Source organism: Cavia porcellus, unplaced genomic scaffold (assembly GCF_034190915.1).
Source record: "Cavia porcellus strain 051 isolate PalLab524CR breed Dunkin Hartley unplaced genomic scaffold, mCavPor4.1 scaffold_26, whole genome shotgun sequence".
In the NCBI taxonomy this organism is placed as follows: Eukaryota; Metazoa; Chordata; class Mammalia; order Rodentia; family Caviidae; genus Cavia; species Cavia porcellus.
Window position 1 is genome coordinate 8,038,187 of NW_026947509.1, and position 22,814 is coordinate 8,061,000.

A 22,814-nucleotide genomic window follows, 5' to 3' on the forward strand; every position below is an offset into this window, starting at 1 on the left:
CAGAGCCAGCCCAGAGTATATAGGGCATGGAAAGGGGTGGGGAGAAGGCAGGAGCCAATGGAAAGTTTACTGCTTGGGATTTGGAACACACAACTGTTGAAGCATTTTCACTTTTTCTTTTTTGCTGCTTCTTCCTGGTATTTAACCCCCTCAGGTGTCACTGGCTGCTATTGCAGCCTTTTTTTTTTTAAAGTCTGAAATCACTCTGCACTGTCTGCCCACCCATAAAAGAACCCCAGAATAAATCATTCTACCACCGTGGCTACTGTATGCCTGCCTGGTTTTCAGAACACTGGTCTCAGGGAAGCCAAAAGTAAGAAGAGGAGGAGGAGGAGGAGGAAGAGTAACTCAGCTATGTTGCTGTCTTAGATTTGGGGATGCACTGAAGTAACTGCTGAGAGCTCATGAAAAGGCGGAAAGCACAGAGCTCAAGCTTGAGAGAGATCACCCACAAAACCCTAAGGGGGGGAAAAACCGATCTGCTGCACCGGCGACTTTAAGAAGGCAGGTTTGGGTGGATTTCTGAAAAACTGCGAAGCAAAAACTCCTCCTGCAACACTGTCCCTTCTCTCCACTCCAGGTGAAGCCAAAGCGGGACTTGGCCACGAGATTTTTTGCCGGGGGGGGGGGGGGCGCTGGTCACAGAGACTTAGAGGTGTACAGGGTCTCTCCAGGGGTCCCCAGTCTGGCTTGGTCTCCGCGTTGCTGACATTTTTAGGGGAGTGAGAGACAATAGCGAAGGCTCGGGAACCAGCTGATCCGTCGGCGAGCGCAGGGGGCGCCTTCCGGAGAGGCTAGCTCGGAGCCACTATTTTGTTTAACCCTTGGCGCACCAGCTCGGCGGCGGGCGCGCCCCAAGCCAACCGGGGCTCTGAAAGCAGACCCCGCGAGATCCCCCACCCTCGCTTCCCTGCGCCCCAGAGAGCGCCCCTCTGACGACCAAGGCGCAAATCCCAGCAGGTGGCCCCGAAGGGGACGCCAGGGGAGCGGCCGCCGCGGGGAACGACGCCCCGGGCAGGACTGGGCGCTGGAGGAAGACAGCGAGGGAAGGAAACAGCGGACCGCGGAGGCTGGGAAGGAGCACGGGCGAAGGAGCCGGCGCGCCCGCGGGCGTGCGGCGGGAGGGGCGGGCGAGGCTGTACTCACTTTCGGAGAAGTAGGGCATGTCGATCTTGTAGACCTCCTTGGCGTAGTACTCCTCGTCGCTGCGCTCGCGCTCGCAGGCGGCGGCCCGGCGGCTCGCCTTCTCCTGCAGCAGGTCCCGCGTGCTGTTGTAAATGGAGATCACCTCCGGGGGCACCTCCTCGGGCTCGGGGAAGTCTTCCGGGGGGCTGGTGAGCTTCAGCTTGCTGAGGATCTGCCCGCGGATTGCTTCGATCCTCTTGCGCATGAACTGGTCCATGTCGAGCGAGCTGCAGGTAGACAGGGCGAGCGCCGCCGGCACCAGATGCAGGGTCAGCAACGCGCTCAGCACGCGGGAGTGCATTTTTTTTCTTAAAGATGGAAAAAGAAAGTTTTCTTTCTTTTTTTTTTTTAAGAGAAAAAAATAAAAACAAACTAGCAATTCTCAAAAGTACAGATCAGGCAGAGTTGTTGGGTTTTTTTTTTTTTTAATAGGAAACTTTGGCGAGCAATCGAAAGTCAGTGCCCAATAGAAAAAGTATCTTGCTTGATTTTCATTTAAAAAAATGCAGGTCGTTCCAAAAGTGAAAATATTAATATGCGACAGGCGTGGGGGGAAGTCTGACTTTAGGCAGTAAAAAAAGTTTTGTGAGCGACGAAACCGGGGAACAGGCGGGCGAGTGGCTACTCCGCAGGAGCGGTTCTGGGAGGAGGCGGCCAGCTCAGGGTCCTCCCGGCGCGCTGCGGATCTGAACTCCGCTCCTCCACGGCGGAGATGAAAAGGCCCGGGACTGGCGCCGCCGGGGGCGGGCGGGGCGCGGCAGGGCTGCGCAGAGCTGGGGTTCGAGTGTTTGCAGAGGAGCGCGCCGGCTGCTAGGCGAGCGAGGAGCGCACACGTGTGCGTGTGTGTGCGCGCGTGTGCGTGCGTGAGTGTGGGTGCGCGCCGCGGAAGGTAACGCGCTCGGTCCGCCCAGGGAGCTGCGCACCGCGGGGCCTATGCGGGGACCCGGTCCCGGTTCCGGTCCCGGTTCCAGGCCCGGTTCCGCCGCGCTCTCGCGCGGCCTCCTCCGCTGTTCGCGCCGCCCCGGCTGGGGACGATCCGCCTCGCCGTTGCTGTCCCCGCAGCCCTGACGTGCTGGCCGGGGCTGGAGCCTAGGGGTGCAGAGGCGTCCCGATCCCGCCCGCTCCCGGCTCGGCCCGCCTGGCTGCTTCGCCTAGGGTCGCTGGGCACTGGCCGCGCTGCAGGGCTCCCAGCGCCCTCCTGCGCCTCGCTGCGGCCGGGCGGGCGGCCCCGAGGCCGGCTCCAGAGCGGCTCCTAGACCGTTATCCCCGCGCTCCGCATCCCGGCCCGCGCCCCCGCGCCCGCGCTAGTCTCCTCCGGTCGGGAGCTCCGGGGCTCCGCTGCGCTCAGAGCGAGCCTTCTGCTGCCAGCAGATAACATCACGATCTTGCCGGGAGGAGAGATTTATAAGTTCTCTCCGAACCACGTGTTTGCCTTCAACAAAGTGACGTGCTAGGGCTGCAGTCGGAGGGAGTCCGCGCTCAGACGCGACTCTGCCGCCGCCGCGGGGTGCGGGAGGGCGCCGGCCGCAGGGCTGGGGTTGGCCCGGTGCGCTCCAGCGCCCGCTCCAGGATCCCGAGTCCCATTTGGACTTGGCCTAGGTCGAGTAGAGGCCCCCGGGATGAGTCTTCGGTTCTAGAATGGAAGCCTTCCCTGCACGCGCGCACGCACACTCTCTCTCTCACATACACACACACATACACCACGCAGGCAGGCAGGCACACCCCGGCCAGCAGCACGGGGACACCCTCTCCAGCTGATTCCGGACCTCCCTTCTTTTCTGGGGTCCCACAGCGGATTGCTGTCCTGGAATCTATTTGATTATGCTGTTGCTGACCATCGAGGCTGGCACGTGAACTGGGAGGAGTCGGAAGCCTCTGTCTGCTTGTTTCATGGTGTGAGGGATTGATGGTCACCTTCCTTTGCAGCCTGGACCGCTTTCTGTGTGGCTTTTCTCTCTGCCTTCTCCATGGGGGAGCCACTATCGACCAACTTCATCCTTTCCATCGCATACGTCCAGGAAACCAGAATTCTAAGTGTTCGATGGCTACTGTTACATATTACTCATAACTTGCCATTTTCTGCTTCCATCTACTCCAAATTTGATGGATACTACAATTATTCTTGCCATTGTTCAATTTTCCTTTTATTTCATTTTACCTGTAGTTACTCATAGGCAATATTATAATTTTAGCATGTCTCTGTGGCCATACTGACTAGACAGATGATTTAAACTGGAAACTTCTGCGATTTCCCCTAAATCCCAGGCCCACATGTTAGCCCTGATTCTAAGGTTTGGCATTCATTCTGGAGGCATGCATGGGCCCTATAGTATGAGTACCCAGAGGGCCAGAGGAATGGAAACTGATCGTGCTAATGTGCCCCGCGCACAGGACTGCGAGGTGTTTTATCACGGCCGGTATTTTGCAGAGGCAGAGACAGAGCATGAAGTTTAATGTGTTGAGACCATAGTGTGTGGCGGAGCTGGAGCTGGTCAAATAGGTTTGGGAGATACAGAGCACTGAACTGTGCCGCCTCATGGAATTTCTCTGTTTATTGGGTTAGGCTCTGAGAATGCTGCAGAGTTTTTTTTTTTTTTAACTTTTAACTTTGCAGTTCCCAAATCTCCTCAAACCTAGAGTTTTTTCCTAATTGGAAAATTCTGGAATAAATACACTGATGCACTCACCTTGTCAATGATTTGAAGATTATGTCTAAGTCAGCATCAGCAGGTCCCTTTCCTCGAGGTCAACTTCAAACTAGAGCCGCTCCTGCAGAGTCAGACAAGCAGCGGCCACGCCTCTAGAATCAGAGGCGCTATGCCAGGCTACCAGTTTCAAGGCCTCCCTCAGAGTTCTGTGCGAGAACTGCAGCCATCTACACAGAGAGGACAAAAAGGAACGCTTCGTGCACTTGGGCTGGAGGGGGCTGGAGGTGGTATCACTTCAGAACACAGCCGGTTCTACAGCTCGCTGTCAGCCTGTGCTTTAGAGACTGCACAGGTGGCAGGGACACAAAAGCACCAGAGGTCACGTGGATTAAGAGCTGGGTACAGATCCAGCAGCAAATTCATGCATCTTCCTTGCAGGAAAAGCCAGACCTGGTGACAGCCACCCACCCCCAACACTCACATCCACATTTTCATCCCTAATACTTTGTTGGACACTTAGCGCTCACTAACGCCACCCGTAGATCACAGACCTCTGACCTGGTCATAAGAGGCTTCTTTAATTTTCCCAAAGTCCAGGAGGGCAGGCCAGGGGACAGGCCTGGGTAACTCAGGACAGTGTCCTGGGTACTCTGGGGTACGTGTCCTACTGCCAGGTGAGAGGCTCTTAGTGAACACAGCCTGGGAGGAAGGTCTCCCTCTAGGTAAGTGAACCCCTTCTTCTGCTAAATAACACTTGCAAGGATTTTTCACCTCCCCTGAGGAAGTGAAACAGTCACTAAATGTATCAAGAACTTATGGGCCGGGGACTTTATAGGATGTCTGTGGTAAAGGGTAAACTATACACCCCGCCTCAGTTACCTCCTGGAGGCAGGAGACCAGTGATTATATGGCAGGCTTCCCAGGCCAGATTTCTTCTTCCAGCGTCTTGGACACTCAGTCTCATCTATGCAGCGGAGATGCTGAGACAGTACTCACTTTTACTGTTCAGAAGAGTACCTCGGGGATTAACTTACACAAAGTACACAAAATACCCAAACCTGGCTCATTAATCATACCTACCATTTTCTTATCCTAGCCCGTCACTTCTGTCCGGGAATTTATAATAAAACACACCTGGTGCCCCCTTCTTTACCAAATATAAACAGAATGAAAAAGGGAAGAAGCCAGTGAAAATCTGCTTCATGGTCATGCCTCCTAGCAGTTTCTGAGTACACGATTGCCACTTTAAAAATCTGCCAATTTGTTTAAGTATGCAGGCAAGTACAAGAAAATACTTTTGGCAAACAGAAGACTGAATGACTATCAAAGTTCAGTTAAAGCACTCAACCTTAAGGACTCTTACTATTTAAAACCCTAAAATGGGATTCTTTGTTTCCAGATCAGAGATGAAGGGGTACAGCTGTTCCAGCCCACATCCCTTCTCTACTCACTCACTGGTCTGTCCCCTTTGTGGAATTCCCATGTGAAGCTGCAAAAACAAAACAAAAACAAGACTCAGCGCTGTCCTGGAGTTTTACTCTTATGGGTCATAGCAAGAGCATGTGATCTGCTGGCTTCTTCCTTTTACCAGAGATAACTCGTTGAAACCATTCTGAAAGCTTTCCTTAAGGGTTTCCAGCATTAAAACCAAGAAGTGGGAAAAGAAATACATGAAGCCACTGTAATGGATCACACCTTTCATCAAACAGTCACATTTGATAAATGCAAAGTAACGCTTTAATAGGAAAAACACACCAAAAGGCGTTTACATTCTTACTTTATCTGACTCCACAATCCAAAAACAAAGCTTGGTCTGTGTCAGTTTTTTCTTGTGTCCTGTGTACACTTCCGTAAACAAGTTTATCTACAGAATAACAAGTGATTTATAGAATCTAGGACATTTAGAATAGTGACATGCAAAGGTTAGTGGCTTTCCTCATGAAAAGTAACCTAATAGCTGTAGGCTAACCTGAGTAAGAGCCAGTAAGGGAACAGGATGACCAATGGGTGGGGGCAAACCAGAGGACTAAGAGATCAGGCGTTATGAAAGATGGGAGACAGGGACAAGGAAAAGCGGAGCCCGTCAGGAGGTTACCAGACTTTACACAGATAAACTCAGCACATGGCAATGATCCTCTGGGGAAATACATCTCCCCTGATGGTCAGCTGATCAATTCCTGCTAATTGCTTGCCAGCCACCCCACCTCCACTTTCAACTCTGCTGTAGTTCCATCAAGGAGGCTGTCTTTGGGGTACAGATTTCGTGGCCTGAGCTGTATCATCTCCAGGATCTACTCAAATTACTGGCAGCCTCTGGCTTCTTGCCCCTGTTGAAACTCATCCACTTGGCAACTGATGAAAATAAATCAACAGAAGGGACCAGCTGTCATGGAGCCACCCTGATATATGTACACTGAATGAAAGGGAAATGCTCACGCCAACAAGGAAGCCAGCAGAGCCTTCCCTTGTCGAGGCAGTGTGGGCACCAGCCCTCCAGCCTTTGCTCCTGTTCTCTCTTCCTGGCTCCACCACACCCCACTGAGGACGATGCCAGGCGAGGTGGTGGTGGTGGAGGTGTGTGGTCAGCCAAGGAAAGATGTTAGGAATAAACTACAACTGTGTTCTTGAGGGCTACATAACCCACCATTGGTTTTGCTTTGTTTTTTTTTTTTTTTTTCCACCGTATCAGTTTTTTAAGACATAATCTTAAAAGTGTGTCAGCATCTCAGTGGGCTTCAGACTGTAGACAACTCCCAATGTGTGGACTTCCACTAGCAGTCACCAGCCAACCCACATTTCAAGTAGCATTTCCTTTCTGTTGCTTCTGTTAGCCTGCAATTTAAGTCAAAATAAAACTAAACAAGGGACAATATTTCATACACAGAAATCTTAATTTTTATGATAGGAAACACTAGTATTGCCTTGTTTTGTTTTTTGAGACAGGGTCCCGCTATGTTTATGAGGTTGTCCTTGAACTCACCTTGCAGCTGAGGCTGGCCTCAAACTTAGAGGGATCCTCCTGCCTCACTTTCTTAAGTGCTGGCTATAAAGTGTTTTTAAAAGCATGGCTGTAATGTATCATTCTGACTTATAAAACCTTGCCACAAGCTTATGATTATTTCAGGTCTTGGAAGAAAAAGTTCAAAAATGCAAAGAAAGTTCCTATAACCAGAGTGAGCACATGGGACATTACACACATCCAAACACTTTGGGGAATGAGAGGACACCATCCATAAGTATATTAAAAGAGATAAAATAAAATGACCCCAGATAGCCATTCTTGATATAAAATGCTTTAAAACCTCAATCTGTAAGAATGTATGACTTTTACTTTTTATGATTACAATGGTGATCCTGTAATTTGTAAATCCCCAAAGCTTTTCTTCTTTTACCTATTCAGCAGATTCTAACTCACATAATAGCTATACTTGGAAAATACTTCTCTGTATTTTTAGCATGGACATAAACCTATACCACTATAAACACGAAGTCTCTAAGAGGTACCTGATCAAAATTCTTCTGAGCCCACAAAGCTAACTCCCATGAGGAAAAAAAAAGGATAAATATAAAAATGGAGATGAACATTTTGTGTATTCAGATTACAGTTGGAGAAATTTTTTTATTTTGGAAAATAACAGATAAAGAATCTCAAAGATAAAACATCTGTCCCCTTTGATGGATCACATAATACGGACTTTTTACACGTGTACCTAATGGTACCTGCATTTTACAAAACTAAGGGAAACCTGAAAAGTTAACTCAATGGCATTAGAATTGTTTCTTTCTGGTAATTTTCTTGCAATTAAGATTCCTCAAGTTCATGGTTTTGCTTTAGATCATTTTAGTTATCTCTATTTCTGTTCTTTTGAGTACACAGCATCACTACAGTTCCTACGAGATGGCAAGCTAAAGGAATAAATCTAAAAGCCACTGTGACCTGAAAAAGACTTCACAACACAACAATGATCCTGAATGCCGGGTAGTAGAATAACAAGTTCCTGGTATCTGTATCTAAGAGGTCTTCATCTCCTATTTTAGTTAATTTAGGTCATTAAAAAGGAGACCCATTAAACAGGAGACCATTACAAGGTCAATTTGGTTATGGGACCAGTTGTAACAAATTTAAGTCACGGTTACAGTGACTGTTAGAAACCAGCCACTCCTTCTCACTTGTGATGAAAAAATATTTAGGCTGTCAGTGACAGCTTAAATCATGCCACGTAGAGGAATCTCAGAGCTCTAGTCAAAGAAAACCGACAGGCTCCACTTACTGATACACATTTCCATCTCGTCAAAGCACCATTTCTTATCCCTTGTCTGTGGTAAAAGTCTTTTAAAAAAATTACAACACTCAGGAATTCCACATCAAGAGTATTTTCATTGATCTATTTGTACACATAAAATAGAAATTACAACTGCACATAAATACTGTAAAGTGTGCATTTTTAGGAAACATCCTAGATCAACAGAACCTCCTAAATTAGTTTGTTACCTTTTATCTCTTAGACAACATTCTAAGCTGAAGCTTATAAAACGTAGTTTAAATATCTAAATGCCACTTAACACTTTTATGAGCCATCTAATGTAATTAACACTAATTACATGGGCAATACACTGTGAGAGTAGTAAAAACAGTAAAGAGTAGCAGCAATATATATTTTCTGTAGATAAAACTAGTGGATATCACTCCAGCGGGAGCAGTGATTACATTTCTGCAGCATCGCGAACACGTAAAGACTTAATGCTCAGGCAAACCCTACCATGAACCTTCCAACAGCATACTGCAGTCCTCCCTTATTTGTAGGGGACATGTTTCAAAACACCCTGTGGATGCTGACACTGTGGGTCGTGCCAAATCCTATGTAGAATTTGGCTTCTCATGCAGACCTGTGAATGTAAGCAGTGCAACACCAGAACAGCTGATCTGATGACCCAGCAGCTGCCCGGAGGGAGGTGGCCACACAGTGCACAGCCAGCAGCAAAGGGACGACTGGCGTCCCAGCCAGGACAGGGTATGCAGATAGACTGCAAGTGAAGATGGATGATTATTTCTAAAACTTTCCTTTTAGTATTTTTATGCCACAGTTGACTGAAGTTGCAGAAGGTGAGCCAACAGATCACTATAGACTACATTAAATCAACGAACAGAGGTTCGTACTTTAAAATAAATTTTATTAAGAAGCACTGAGAGAAAGCTGATCATGAGAAGTGAGTCACTTTTTCCATGTTTAATGTTCCTGCAGGGTAGTTAGTAAAACTTAAACAGAGTTAGGATTCTAGCAGTCTTTCAATACAGCCACCTAATGCATTTTTCTCCTAAATCCTGATAATGCTCTATTAAACATTCAGAACTTGGGTTCCAGAACAAACAAAAAAGAAGCCAAAAGCATGTCAAAATTATTTTATTCAGCATGAAACCCATCTTTTCAAACTATCAAATACCATATTTTTCAACAGCAATATGTTGCTTAAATTTAATATTCTTAAATTTACCTAACGCATTTTGGTATGTAAAATCCAGTACAACGTTGACATGTCCAGTTAGCACATCAATGATGTGTTCTCATCAGTCTTCCTGGTGATCATTTTTCTCCTGAGACCCCCCACAAAGTCCACTGTATTCTGAGCCTTCCCATGGAAACCATATGTTGTCATACCTAATTCATATGCTGGTTTCAAAAAGTTTCCAAGATTTGGGGCAGGATACATAGCTAATAAAGCTGACTTCTGAACTCAGCTGATTCTAAAATTATAATGTATTTCATATAACAATGAATATCGATAGTTCCTAAAATGCCTAATGTACACCTGATTTCTGTTATTGATCAGCAGTACATTTGAGAATCCCAGAACTCAAGAAAGGGCAGCTGTGTGTCGGGGAATCCACATATTCATAGCACTGCTTCCATTTGGGGAGACAGACCGACCCACGATGAATATTTAGGACTGTGAGCTTTAAAACACAGGTAAGAGAACCCAAGGATACTGTACAAAGACAAGCATCATGGTGTGGAAACAGCTCTGAGTCTATGCCTGCTACTGCTCAGTATAGTACTGACAAGCAGCAAGCCTGTGTTGGCTGCCTCTCTGGTATTCCCAGAGCTGACAAGCGACCCACCGGTCATGTCCTTTCCAAGGGAAGGGATGTGTCTTTACCTACGATTGAAGTCTGGTTCTGTGAGAGCAAGGAGGCGACTGTCTGGTGGCCCCGGGGCAGATCAACAGCTGCAGGGCCACCCATGCACAGGGACACGGTTCTCACTCAGCTGTCTCTCCGCTCAGAGGCCCAGAAGTCTTGACCCCTTCCAAATCTGGTGTTCTTGCTTTGATGTTTATGAACGGACGGCATTAAAGATGCAGGATAATGATTCAGGGGTTAGAGAAACTGTTATTCAGACAAATGTGGTTAGCAACTCATCATTTTAAATGGGCTATGCTAATTGCACTCATTGTGTTCTTTGTTTCTTATTTTTTTCTCTAAATCTCCAACCTATGTTTGCTCTGGCATTATGTCATATATACTGGGTTAGAATCAAACTCTTGGACAGGACAGGGTCCTCCATGTAAAGGCACTTCCTCAGGCCACCTCCTCCTCAAACAGGGAGCTCACAACTCAAGTCCAAGTACGGAATTCGTCCCTTGGAGGGGCCTGGCACTGTGGCAGAGCAGGGCACAATACACTCCTTAGGTGCTTCACAAACCTGCGCTTTGGAGCAGAGATAAGATCTGAAGTCCGGTGCATTAATTCTAAGAACTTTAAATAGTTATGCTGAGTCAAATATTATTTGTTAAGTGGCCCAACCCAGGATACTACAGTTTGATTACAATATATGGTCAAAAACAAGAGGAATGATCCAATCAATAAAATTATACCACTATACACAGATGCCTAGGAAACTGTATTCACATAAGCTCATGGGAAAAGCTCAGGACATATCTGTGATTCCAAACTTCACTATTTTAATATGCTGTCACTGTACTCTCTTTAGAGTCAGGATGGACCCATAACCACAGGTAGCTTTTAAAACACTAAACAATTAGGGAACATTAAAGATATGGTTCCTCAATATCCCTCCCAGTGCGAGGCTGACTCAACAGCAAGCTGCACTGGACAGCACTGGCCAGGATGGTAAGAAGCGATGCCCACATCCCCGCGCATCGAACAGAAAGCCAACTAAGGGCCCCAGTGGCTGAGGGACAGGATGGTGAGTGACCTCTGACAGGACGTTCTAGCGAAGTAAAGTGAAATCTGAGTGCGTTCACCACACTTCTACCTCAGCGAGTCCTAAACTCAGCTCCCTAAATTATGTTTAGTAAGCAGGAATAAAAACATTAATGTGGTTCTCTAAGCTAGTGAACAGTCTCTAAAATATCTTAAAATTAATTGAATTCAGTTAGAATGTGTCTCCTATCTATAATTCTGATTAGATTCAGTACAGCTCAGCGTTCTGTTTAAACACCAGACACATTCTGAGCTTCTTACCACCCACTCTGAACAGTGTCCTCCTTCTTAACCTGCATTCAGCTGAATACAGAAAAGCCCACCTGGTGGAAACACTTCTCAGGCCAACCGTGGCGGCAGCAGTCCCTAAGACTCATCTACTCTGCTGGCCAAAACTCAGACTCCTGTTTTCTTGGAGGAGGAATGAGAGAGCTTTCTGTGGGCACCGAGAAGTTCTCTCTCCTGCTTCCAGAATTTGTTCTCACTGCCAACTCACCTCAAATAGTCTTCGTACTCGTAACACCTGTGGAGCTGGGCAGGCTCCTCTAGCTGCCTGACACTGGGGGCAGAGACGAAGCCCCGTCCTACCCATCGGAGGAGATGACCTGAGAAACCGTGGCGGGGGATCTGCGTCTGTGACTGGAAGACCAGCACTAACACAGCAAGAGCCCGGGCAGCTATCACAGTCACGGCTCCAGACAAGAGTGCTTACTCCAGGGCCCTTATAAATATTCCATCTACATCCAAGTATAGTAGCTTTATAGGGTATCTTTCAGCAAAGAATTTTTAAAGTGCTAGTAGACAGCTGATTTATTTCAAGTTATCATGATTTACCTAAACTGTAATACTATTCAAATTGGACGGTGAATACTTTCTGTAGGGCTTTAATGAGGAGTTTCAACTTTTTGCTCCTTATAGAAGTATAATGATCCCCTCTTTGCTATAAATAAAATGAATAATTCTAGAGAGTTCCTAGAATGCATTCTCAGTAAATGCTATCTAAATGTCTAAGTTTGCATTCTGTTAAGATACATAAAGTAATGGTACTCTGTAGCCATTAAAAATCTCAAAAAATAAAAATTCTTTTGATTCCCTTATGAAATATATGGTAATAAAAATCTGTATTATAGGTTTCTATAAAAGTTATACACACAAACATAGTTATCTATAAAATAAGTACATGTATCAATAAAAATCTGTAATAACAATAACCAAACATAAGAATATACATATAAAGAAAAGCTGTCCAAAGGATGCAAAGTACCATGTTTTTTGAGCAGCTGTCTTTCCTATGGGACACTTGTCCTCCTTGAAGGCTGCAATTCAGGCATTTTCTCCGACCTTTCCGTTCCCTTAGCTCTTCGGCAACAAGGTTTGTATTTCCTGGGTCTTCATTTGTCTGCTTGCACCTCAGCCTCCCGCCTTCTCTGCTATCATGTTTTACTAGGGCATCCTTTGGCCTCTATAAACTGGAACCCGACGGCTCCGTAAGAGGCACTGCTGCACGTGGCCTAAAGACCAGTACAGGCAGGATTAGGCTGGGTGGCGGCCAAGGACTATTAAAGATACCATATGTGCGAGACACACAGTCTAGAAGGCGTCAAGGGGCTTCCCAGAATTTAAACATCTCTTTCTTTCTTCACCCTCTGCTTCAAAAGATAGAGAATACTACGAACTTGGACTTGCCCTCAAGTAAGCCTTCTAGTACTCCCAGGGAGCAGTGTTACACTCCCAGCCCTGGAGGGAAGCCCCTGAATGATTCCATCCTGGGAGTTTTAAAGGCGTATTTTGGAATCAGTAAATCTTCAGCAATGAAGAATTCTAGGTGCCCTGAAAATAAAGCCAGTACTCCAATTCTAGGCTGAAGTGTCAAACTACCATGATGATTCTAAATTTTTTTCAGTCTTAAACATGCATTTCCAATCCCAAAGCTTTAAAATGAGTGAGCTAAATTATACTGGATACTGAGAACATTCATCCCAGCCACCCACATTTCTAGACAATAGAATAAAGAAATACATTTATGTTGCTGGGGTTTCTTTCAATACTTTTTTTCTAAATAAAATAGCTTTTTTACTACATTAATCTAACTGGTTACCATAAATAATACTCTAATGTTACTTTTAGATAAATTACTTGGGAGAGAAATGGGATGCAATTTCTCTTTACAGAACTGAAAAGCAATGAAGAAAAAAGGAATAGACAGAGTTCTTCATCAGACTGATGTCAGAAAAATTTAAATGTCATATGTACAGTATTTAGGATAGAGGTTAACAGAAATAAATTGAGACATTCATTTAAAGATGTGTATTTAGTTTCTGAACTAATACGTTCATCCTTAGAGTCATGTAAGTTTTTGCTTAAACATTTTGGAGTCAAAGTGTAGGAATATTACTAGAAGGCATGTGAACTTTATGGTACAAATTCATAGCCTTCTGACACAAATGATACCCTCACCTCTTCTATAAGAGGGACCAACTGGCAACCCAGTTTTATTTTGTAATAAAATCATTCCTGAAAGAAGAATATCTGAAAATATTCTCTTTCTTATTTTCAATCTGAAAATCTTTTTCAATCTTCCTAATTCAAATGAAGGACTATAAAACAGAAGTATGTTTTAAAACTATTTTCTAGTCGACAAGAAGTTATTACTCATTTTTATCACTGAAAAATTTTGCAAAACTGTAATATGATCAAAGACAGTATGTGTTAACTTACACTGAAATATTTATCTACATGAAGTTGTTTCAGGCTATTTAACACGGTAACACATTCCTGTACTGTACTTGTTCACATTTATTTATATTAAAATTGCAAAATGGCGGTTCTGTAATTTAATAAGACACTAATGCTCAAGAGCTAGGGTAAATTTAAAAATGCATTTCAGGGTTTGCTGTTTTAATCATCTGATATCTTAAGTATATACCATTTTTTATGATAACAAACACCAGGCCATGGGCTAATTTAACTTCAGTCACATAATAATGTGACACTCAGATGGGCTGGGAAACGTAAACAGGTCCACTCCAGCACACTGTCTAGGGGAGGGGCACCCTTCAGTGCAGCAGATGCAAGCGTCAGGTCAGGCAGGGGCCGGCCTGGAGAGGAGGGCAGGCGGGGGAGCCTTGCAGTCAGGAGCAGATCACACTCACTGAGTATCACCCTCACTGAGGAGTTCCCAGGTAAGCCTCACACTCTGGGCAGAGTTCCCCAGACACTCTGGAATTACCCCAGGCAGCCTAAGTTCTCTTCTCTTTTTGTTTAACTAAAGGAGATTCAATTTAGTAACTTTTAAGGCACCAATACGAAAGCAAGTCTGAAATTAGACCCACTATCAGAAGCAGATCAGATGAAAACCCTGATGTGAATGAGGTACAAGAGCTGATGTAGAGTATTTGTTTTCTGACTGCATCACTTCCCTGGTTGGATCACCCAAAAAGAGAATTTAAGCACAGTCAATTATTTCAAGGCAAAACAGTCTAAAATCCCAATTCTCCCATGTAAAAATAACCTAACACTTAACACTATTAATCATTACATTGCTAGGTTCAGTACAGAAAAGGAAGTAATATCCTAACAGGCATACAGCTAATCAAAAATTAAAATCAACACCCCAAATCAGAAATACGATAATTTAAAACTTTATAGGTTTTCTCAACAGTTTACTAAACCAAAAGAATGATACCAATCATTCCAACAAACTGCAGACATACACATCTAGGAGCTGGAAGGCAGAGAAACATTAACTTCCAAAGGCCATTTTAATGAAGACTGGTGCCACACTTCCGGATAAATCAGTGACCCTAAAAGTATACCAATGTCCTGGCCAAGGACAACACTCCACGACCCCAGCAAAGTTAAGATCTTCAGGTCAAGCAGAAACGATTCTTTTCACAAATGTTTGGAGGACAGTTATCTAAGGGTTAAAAATACCGTAATTTGAGAAAGTTTACGTGAACACTGGGAACCCCAAGTTCGGTAAAGTTCCAGCTCACGGACCCGCAGGCTCCTGCACCGCAGAGGACACAGCACGCGTGTCCACCGCCTCCCTCATGCCTCGGAGTCAGGCGCGGGCCCGGGCCTGTCCTCGTCGGGGCCGTCGCTCTCCTTGTCCCAGTCCTTCATGGAGGCGCCCATCATGAAGTCGTCCCGAAGGATGCTCCAGCTGGGGTCCTCTGCTGACTTCACTTCAGTCTGGGGAAAGCAACAGAAGCAACAGACACCCTGAGAAATCAACTTAGCCACAGGGAAATAAAAAGGCCCAAGCTACAAACACACTTTCCAGCACTTAGTTCTAAGACACAGGTAAAACCAACGTGAGGTCTGAACTGCCTTCATTTTTTACCCTAACTATGCATAAACATCTAATAAAGGGTTGCACATTAACACAATATTTTACCAACCTCATAAAATTCAAGAACTTCAAAATGGGGGGATACTAAAATCTATCATTCCTCCAGTCTCTGAGAACCAAAACAAACTTACAGTAGTATTTAAACTTCAGTGATAACTCATTTGGAAGTAATATAGACAGAAACTGAACAAATATTTTTAACCCAAAATAAAAGAGAGACAAGGAAATCAATCCTGGTACACTGCTAGGACAGCATCTAATTTAATTAACATTTTGTAAAAGATCTGAACCAAACCTTCTTTAGAACATATTATATCACTGATCCAATCACATAATGAAGGCCTAGTGACATGCTAAGATTATAAATAACTGAAGCAGAAAATTACATAATAGGGAATCACCTGATTTCCTCCCTGCAGTCACAGAACTGATGGAACACCTCAGAGAGCCCACGAACTACAGGCCTCTGTTCCATGGTACAGCAGTGCCACCTGGTGGTGGTGAGAAAGCACCTAAGACTCCTTAGCAGCTTGAAAACCTGTTACTTTTATGATATGGCTATCCGCCATGAGAAAACAATTTTAAAGAAAAATGTATTAAAGATATGCTAGGTTGCAAGGGATTGCTTACTCAACTGCTGAAGTCTCCTTTTACTTAAAATGGCACAGCCCTAAAATACTCGTTACATATTAAGGATGTTTGTAAAAGAACACCAGTACAGCAGAAACAATGAAAACCCACTGCTTCCCTCCTGTGTGCCTTGGGCAAGGGTTCAAGCAAAGTCTGTGCCTAGGTCTGACCGAGAGATGGCACACAGATGGGAGACGATTCTCAGCACACTCTGTGCTCTGATGTAACCAACATGGGGAAACAAAACCCAGCTGTACCACCTAAATCCAAGAAGTCCTAATGCTTCGCAAGCCAAGTGGGCAGGAGACAGTGAAGCAGGAAGGGCCCTGAGCACTCTCCCTCCTCTCAGTCCTCTGCTTCTCCAGGGCCACACCCACCCTCCTGAAACTGAAACTTCGCTTCCACCAGAGTAAGCTGTCTCACTGCATAAGAGGTCATTTTCTGATTCATGTTTTGTCAATCTCTTCACCTTGAATCAAAGAAACAGGTGGTTCCAATAACCACATAGCCACTAAACCTAGCAATAATAATGCCTCTTTGTCAAACTGACAGCCGCGAGCTTTACATTAAATTCTGACAAGTGTGCAGCCATATCTGAGTACTGACTAGCAAAGACCTGTCCTGGCCTTGACACCTGTGTTTCCGCTCGCACACATGCGATCTGGGATTCAGCACACCATGGTCCAGGCACTAGCCGATACCTACCCAGGCCAGCCACTGTGCAGAGGCTGCCCGAGCTGCCTGCAGGGTTTCCCGTGTGTGAGGCCCAGACCAGAAAAGCCCTGGGGGAGGGAAGGAGAGAACACTGACAAGACTCCAAACATGCAGCTCAGAAACAAGGTAACTGGACGGAGTGGCGCATGACCATAACGCCAGCACTAGGGAGGCTGAGGGAGGATCACTGAGTTTGAGGCCAGTCTGCACTACAAAGTGAGTTGAAAGCCAGCCTGAACCACATAGCGAGATCTTGTCTCAGAGAGACCAAAAAAAAGTATAGACCACAGACTTTCAGAGATGAGACCGACACCCCCACTACGTCTGTTCCCAAAGACAATTGTTGTAACCTTCTGTTTTAAGCATTGAGAACAATACCAGAATAAACTCAAAGTTTCTCTCAATTATCCAATTTGAAAGCTTAAAGCTCAGTAGGGCTTTACATTGGGATTTTGGTGATGTTCTTATTTTTATTTTTAAGATGATCAACACCACCTATGACCACTGATCCTTAAAATATGATCCCTAGGCTAACAGTATCACTTGGAAACTTATTAGAAACTAGTGATTCACAATCCATTCCAGGCCTACTGAGTCAGAAACTCCAGGGGGCTGGGCGCAGCAATCTGTTTTTACAAGCTATCTGGCAACTTGATGCACGCTGCAGACCAAGAAGCTCCAGCTATAAAAGGACAAGTATTTCTTAGTGACAGTTATTTGTTCACTGCTCTAAGACCAAGAGCACTTTATGGCCCAGAGGGAAAGATTTCAGAAAATCCAATTAGATTCTGGAAATCCAGTGCTAGGCTCAGCTCTGTCCGCCTTCAGAACAGCCATGGCTCAAGCTGTCACACAGAGGTCTTTCCACACTGGGAAGCACAACGTGGAGAAAAAGCAGGCAACAGAAAACTTAGAGCAAACAGGAGTGGCAAACATTAGAACGGGTATTCTACAGCTGTCAACGTGAGGACTCAAGAACGAACTTTGTTCTAAGGATGAAAGAATAACCTTTTAATCTCCACAAGGGCTGAAGAAACAGGTAATTTTCAAAAAGAAGGCAGGGGGCCCTTCTGACGAAGTGCAAACATAAACCATCAACGGCAACCCTCAGTAGAAACACAAGAGAGTAACTGCTCCCTTTAAAGTCCACCCTGCAATGACCAGTTCCAAGAGGCCACAGCAGGCTGCGCCAGCAGGGAAGGCGTAGGAGCCAGCGAGGCGAGGTGCAGAGAAGTGCCCTGCGTAGCGGAGGCCCTGGACTCCATCCCCACAGCGCTGGGACTCCGCAACGGGCAGGATGAGCGCGGGAAACTGGGCCAGGCTGGGAAGGGTGCGTCCTGAGACTGGCCCAGCTCTGCACGGTGCAGAAAAGCAAGGAAAAGCTGCAGGGACCTGACCACCGCAGGGGAGCCAGGAGCTGCTGGCAGACATGGCACGGCTCAAAAGCAAAACCTGGATGGCGTCGGACACATAGCCCGGAGAGCAAGCCTGCTGCCTCTGACACGGGGCTCCTGACCTGCTGCAGGGAGACTTTTTCTGTCGGTAAAGGGCTCCACAGAAAATCCATCGATCAACCGCTAGTAAAAGCCCACCCAGAGAGCCCTGCAGTGAAGCTTGAAGCTTACAGTGGCAACGCCCACAGGTTCAAAGCCCCTAGGGGCAGCTTTGGGGCTTCTGGGTCCAATCAGGAGTAAGCAACTAAGGGTTGTCAGAAAGAAGCTGGTGAACAACAAAAACAGAAAAGCAACTTACAGGAAAAAGAAATGATTCAAAGAAAAAAATGAGGGGGAAAAATTATTACAAAAAGACAAAAGAAACGTTAAATAAAATCTGAAATTAAAAACACAGCAGAAATTAAAAACCTGACACAAAGGTATTAAATCAGCTCATAAGACGGTGACTGACAGGACCTACATAAAAAGGAACGTGGGGCTGTTAGAGTTTAGATCTAGGGCGTCCCCGTGGTTCAGGGCGGGCTCCTGGAGTGCGAGTGACCGCTTTAGGAGGCCACCACCTCAGTGGTCCGTGGACGGACCCGAGGTCGATGGGCTGTCCGAGCCTGACCCCTGGGCTGTGGGCGGAGACTGCGCCTCTCTCTCCAGTTCGCTGCACTTCCTGGCTGCTGTGATTAAACAGTTTTCCTCCACCATGACCTTCCAGCAGAGCACGGAGGGAATCTCCTGAACTGTGAACCAAAGCACACTTCTCTTCCTTAAGTTGTGGGCATCAGACATTCCGTCATGGGGAAGTGACTGAAGCAGAGATGAAAGGCTGAATATACGAACAGCAGCAGTTCTACAGAAGAACATGGATGGAAGGACATTAATGACGGAATGAGTCCGGAAAATTCCCCAAATTGAAGAAGGGCAACCATTTCCAGGTTACACAGGACCCAAGTGAGTCCCCAAGACACGAAATAAAAACCAAGGACATCACTGTAAAAGTTCCAGACAATGGGAACTCAAAGAACAAGCCATGAGCTTCCAGGAAGAAGACAAGCAAGTCAGTCACATATATACAGAGGCTCAGAAATCAGAGTACACTCAGATTTTCCAAGAGCAGCCCTAACAGAGGCAACCAAGAAGCAAGTACTTTCAAAGAAAACAATTTCCAAGTTAAAGTTCAAGAACTCACGACATTACTTTTCAAGTATAAGGAGAGAACAGGACTTTTCAGCCATGGGAGAGCCCCAGAAGTTTACATTCCACGTAGCCTTTCTCAGGAAAGCTGCTGAGGGTGTTCACCCCCCCCCAAAAATGGAGCAAGACAAAAAGAAAAGGCACGGCACTGAAAAACAGAAAATGGAACACAGGAAAGAGAAGCATCAGAGTGAAGGGCATTCCTCAGCCTGGTCAGCCCTCAGACCCTGGTCCAACTGGACAAACCCTCAGGCATGTGCTGCTTCAACAGCGGAGTCTTCAGAGAAAAGAGAAAACAAAAGCCAGGAAATGGCAATCAACCAGAAGAAAGCACAAAGATCACAGTAATGTAAATCCCCAAATGAAACCACGGCATAACCTGAGAAAGCAAGCAGCTCAGGCAAATGAGGAGCTTTGAGGAGCTAATGTCTCAGAGAAAATAATTTTAATATGTGTACCAAAGGTAATTTGATTTTGAAAAGTGAAATACACCATGGAAATTAAGTGTGAAAACAGCAATCATTACCTGATGAAAAAACATAAAATAGAACACACATGCAGAATATTCTAACACTTTGCTATAAATAATACTTGGATAGGTACACTAAGTGCTGGGCACAATTAATAATAACTGTAAACAATTACTTAAAAATATTTAAAAATCACTGTAAAATACTGAGATGAGAGGAAGCAGATGGTGTATAAGAACAAAATCTTTGTCCACCCTAATAAGAAGTCAAGAAATCAGTGAAATCCATAGCTCCTAAATTATGGTCACATATATATTAGTTAGGGGGAAAAAAAAAAAAAAAGAGTCCTGGCCCAGATAACAGTTGGCAGTGTCATCTGAAATTAGGACCCTAAGACTCAAAGAACAATGTCTCTTTCTAAGTCCAAGAGTTAGTACTCGTGATTCAGCTTCCTGTGCGCCCAGTGACACTCAGAGCCGGGTTCCTTGGGCTTCAGAGCCTGTATTCTTTCTGCCACGCTGCACTGCTCTAAAATCCAATGACAAGGCCACTCGGAGTAACATGAGTACTAAACGCACAGAAATGCCTCAATATGTTTAAGACAATTTCTATACGCGTCCTGATTTGGGTAATCATGATACACTAGATTCACAAATTCTGATTCGACAGACTTTTCCCACAAACATGATCTTCACTGCGCATACACTCGAGCACCCACAAAGCAAAGGCGTATGGAGATCAGAACACCTGAGCAACCCCCCAAAATACCACTCATCAAAAAAGCTTGCTCGGTGCTCTCTGAATAGGTTTCATGAAATGTCAAGGCATAATGAAAATGAACAAAGAAGTCACAGCAATTTTAATGTATTATTTTTATAAAGAATCAAAACCAAGAGAGTTTTGGATTTGCTTTTAACAAATACTGCAAGTCTAGAGGTCTGGGACTTGAAGAAATTTCTTAACCTGACCCTAAATACAATGTACAGCAAAGTCAGCAGAACTACACATCAGGCACAGACTTCGCTAATACTGGTCGGAAGCTGGGTTACCTTCTGCGTACAGCCTCCCGTAATAACACACCACCTTACAGAGCTGCCAGTGTTGTTGGAGGCACCGACCCAATGGCTGGGGACCTGTAAGATAACTCTTGCTTACCCTGATTACAAAGCACAACTGATTAGTGCAAGAAGCAAGCACTAATGAAAACCACATGATGCAAGGAAACAAAATACCTGGGCCGTCCAGCTCTACACAAACATTTAACCAGGAGCCTACAGAAGCAGTCTTTGTCAGTTTAGAAGATGAAGATAACCCTTAAAATGTTCATCAGACTCCATTGCAAAGTTCAAATACACACAGTTACTGGCAGTTACTGAAAAACACTGTAAAAGGAGGTCTGGAATTATTCACCAGACAAACACAAAATAATTAAGAGCTTAATCTTATTTCACTCCAAGGAGGGGAATTAAAGGCAAACCCTAAACTAATAAATAGTGTAGTCACATCTATATTTAGCAATCAGCAGTTGGTTTCACTGCTTTCCCTAAAAACTGAGTGTCCAGTGTGCATTTTAATTTAATTTGGACTAAATTTTAAAAGGAATTTGGTGCTAACTTCATCTAAATACTGTTAGTATTTTTTAGTAAGCTATTCACAATGTAGTGTGGCTGACATCAACAGAAGTGAAATGCAGTCCTTAATATTTTGAAGCTAAATAAAACCCCAATGGCTTCTGATCCACGAGGGGCATGCTCACATGCCTCTGGCAGTAAGGGCTGGAAATATTTCCCTCTGGCACGTGCAAGAGCTCTGGTGAAGAACCAACAAACGAAGATGGCAGAAGAGGCTCCGTTTCAACCCAAGTTCAATGCTTCTCTGATTCTCAGAGAGTTCTTAATAAGCAAATCCTAATTGTCTATATCAATTTTTCCCTTTTCTAGCCTTCCATAAGCTTGTTTTAATTTATTTCAGCTATTTGGTTAATTGCCTAGTCCAAAAAGTTCAGTTGGTCTTTGTTTCTTTCTTTTTTTCTTTTTTAATTGGTACCGGGGATCGAACTCACGACTGTCTGCTTGCAAGGCAGGTGCTTATGCCGCTGAGCTAAATCCCCAGTCTCCAGTCTTTGTTTCTTTAACTATGTAGTATTCAGATTCAGAAATCTAGGAATTTTATTTAATTCAAGCAACTAGAAAAGCATTTAATAGAATATCATGGGGGACGGGTATGTTTAAGATGGAGAAATTATGCCACTTTTAATTACAGCCCCTGCACGCTAAGTATATAGAGTGCCTGAGAAATCCTAATTCTTTGTAATCCTAATTCTTCATCTAGTACTCCTGCAAAACATATTTCGTTATTTCCTTTCTTTTATCCACTTTTTATTTCTGCCTCAGTTATATTTTCTGCCCTTGATTTTACACTCAACACAAACGTCCTCACTCAAAGTTCTTCTGCTGGGTGGCTCCTCTGCCGTCCTGTTCTTCTCACACCGAAGCACTGGAGAACTAAATCTGGAAAGCATCAATCCAGCAGCGACTCCCCTCACTGTTCCATCTCCCCAAGCGCTGCTGGGGAGTGAAGTTAACCACCCCGCCTTAAAAGCCGAGGGGCTGTGCGTGACACAGGCACTATACATTTTCATATGCAATTAGAAGTTTGAAATATTTAGAATACACTCTGCCAGTTAATCTCTTAAAGCACATCTTTGCTATTTTTATTATATAGTATGTAAATGAAAATCCAGATTTATAAACAAATTAACAGTGCTATAAATCCATCTGGAAAAAAGATAACCAATGTTTTATGAATATCACCAATTTGTTAGGAAGCTTAAAGGAGAAAACATGTAGAAGTGCTTTTAGCACCACAAAGTGCTACATCAACAAAACCAAGCTGTATAAAGAACATGTATATATGCTATCAATCTATCTGCTGAACTCAACAAAATATTTA

General features: G+C 44.8%; 2 protein-coding genes across 4 annotated transcripts in view; both read right to left on the bottom strand.

The window, feature by feature from the left end:
- The window catches only part of Tgfb2 (transforming growth factor beta 2), a 77,931-nt gene extending 75,091 nt beyond the window's left edge, over positions 1–2,840 (bottom strand). Inside the window, exon 1 of one of the 3 annotated variants that reach the window (XM_023566898.2) lies at positions 1,147–2,840. In XM_023566898.2, coding sequence (XP_023422666.1) covers positions 1,147–1,486 — 340 coding nt within the window. In that variant the 5' untranslated portion in view covers positions 1,487–2,840. The remainder of the gene's footprint in view (positions 1–1,146) is intronic. The other 2 variants (XM_013157670.3, XM_003474545.5) reach the window with 2 other exon arrangements.
- A 6,144-nt stretch (positions 2,841–8,984) lies between these two features.
- The window catches only part of Rrp15 (ribosomal RNA processing 15 homolog), a 36,111-nt gene continuing 22,281 nt past the window's right edge, over positions 8,985–22,814 (bottom strand). The window contains exon 5 of the mRNA XM_003474231.5: positions 8,985–15,249. Coding sequence (XP_003474279.1) covers positions 15,106–15,249 — 144 coding nt within the window. The 3' untranslated portion in view covers positions 8,985–15,105. The remainder of the gene's footprint in view (positions 15,250–22,814) is intronic.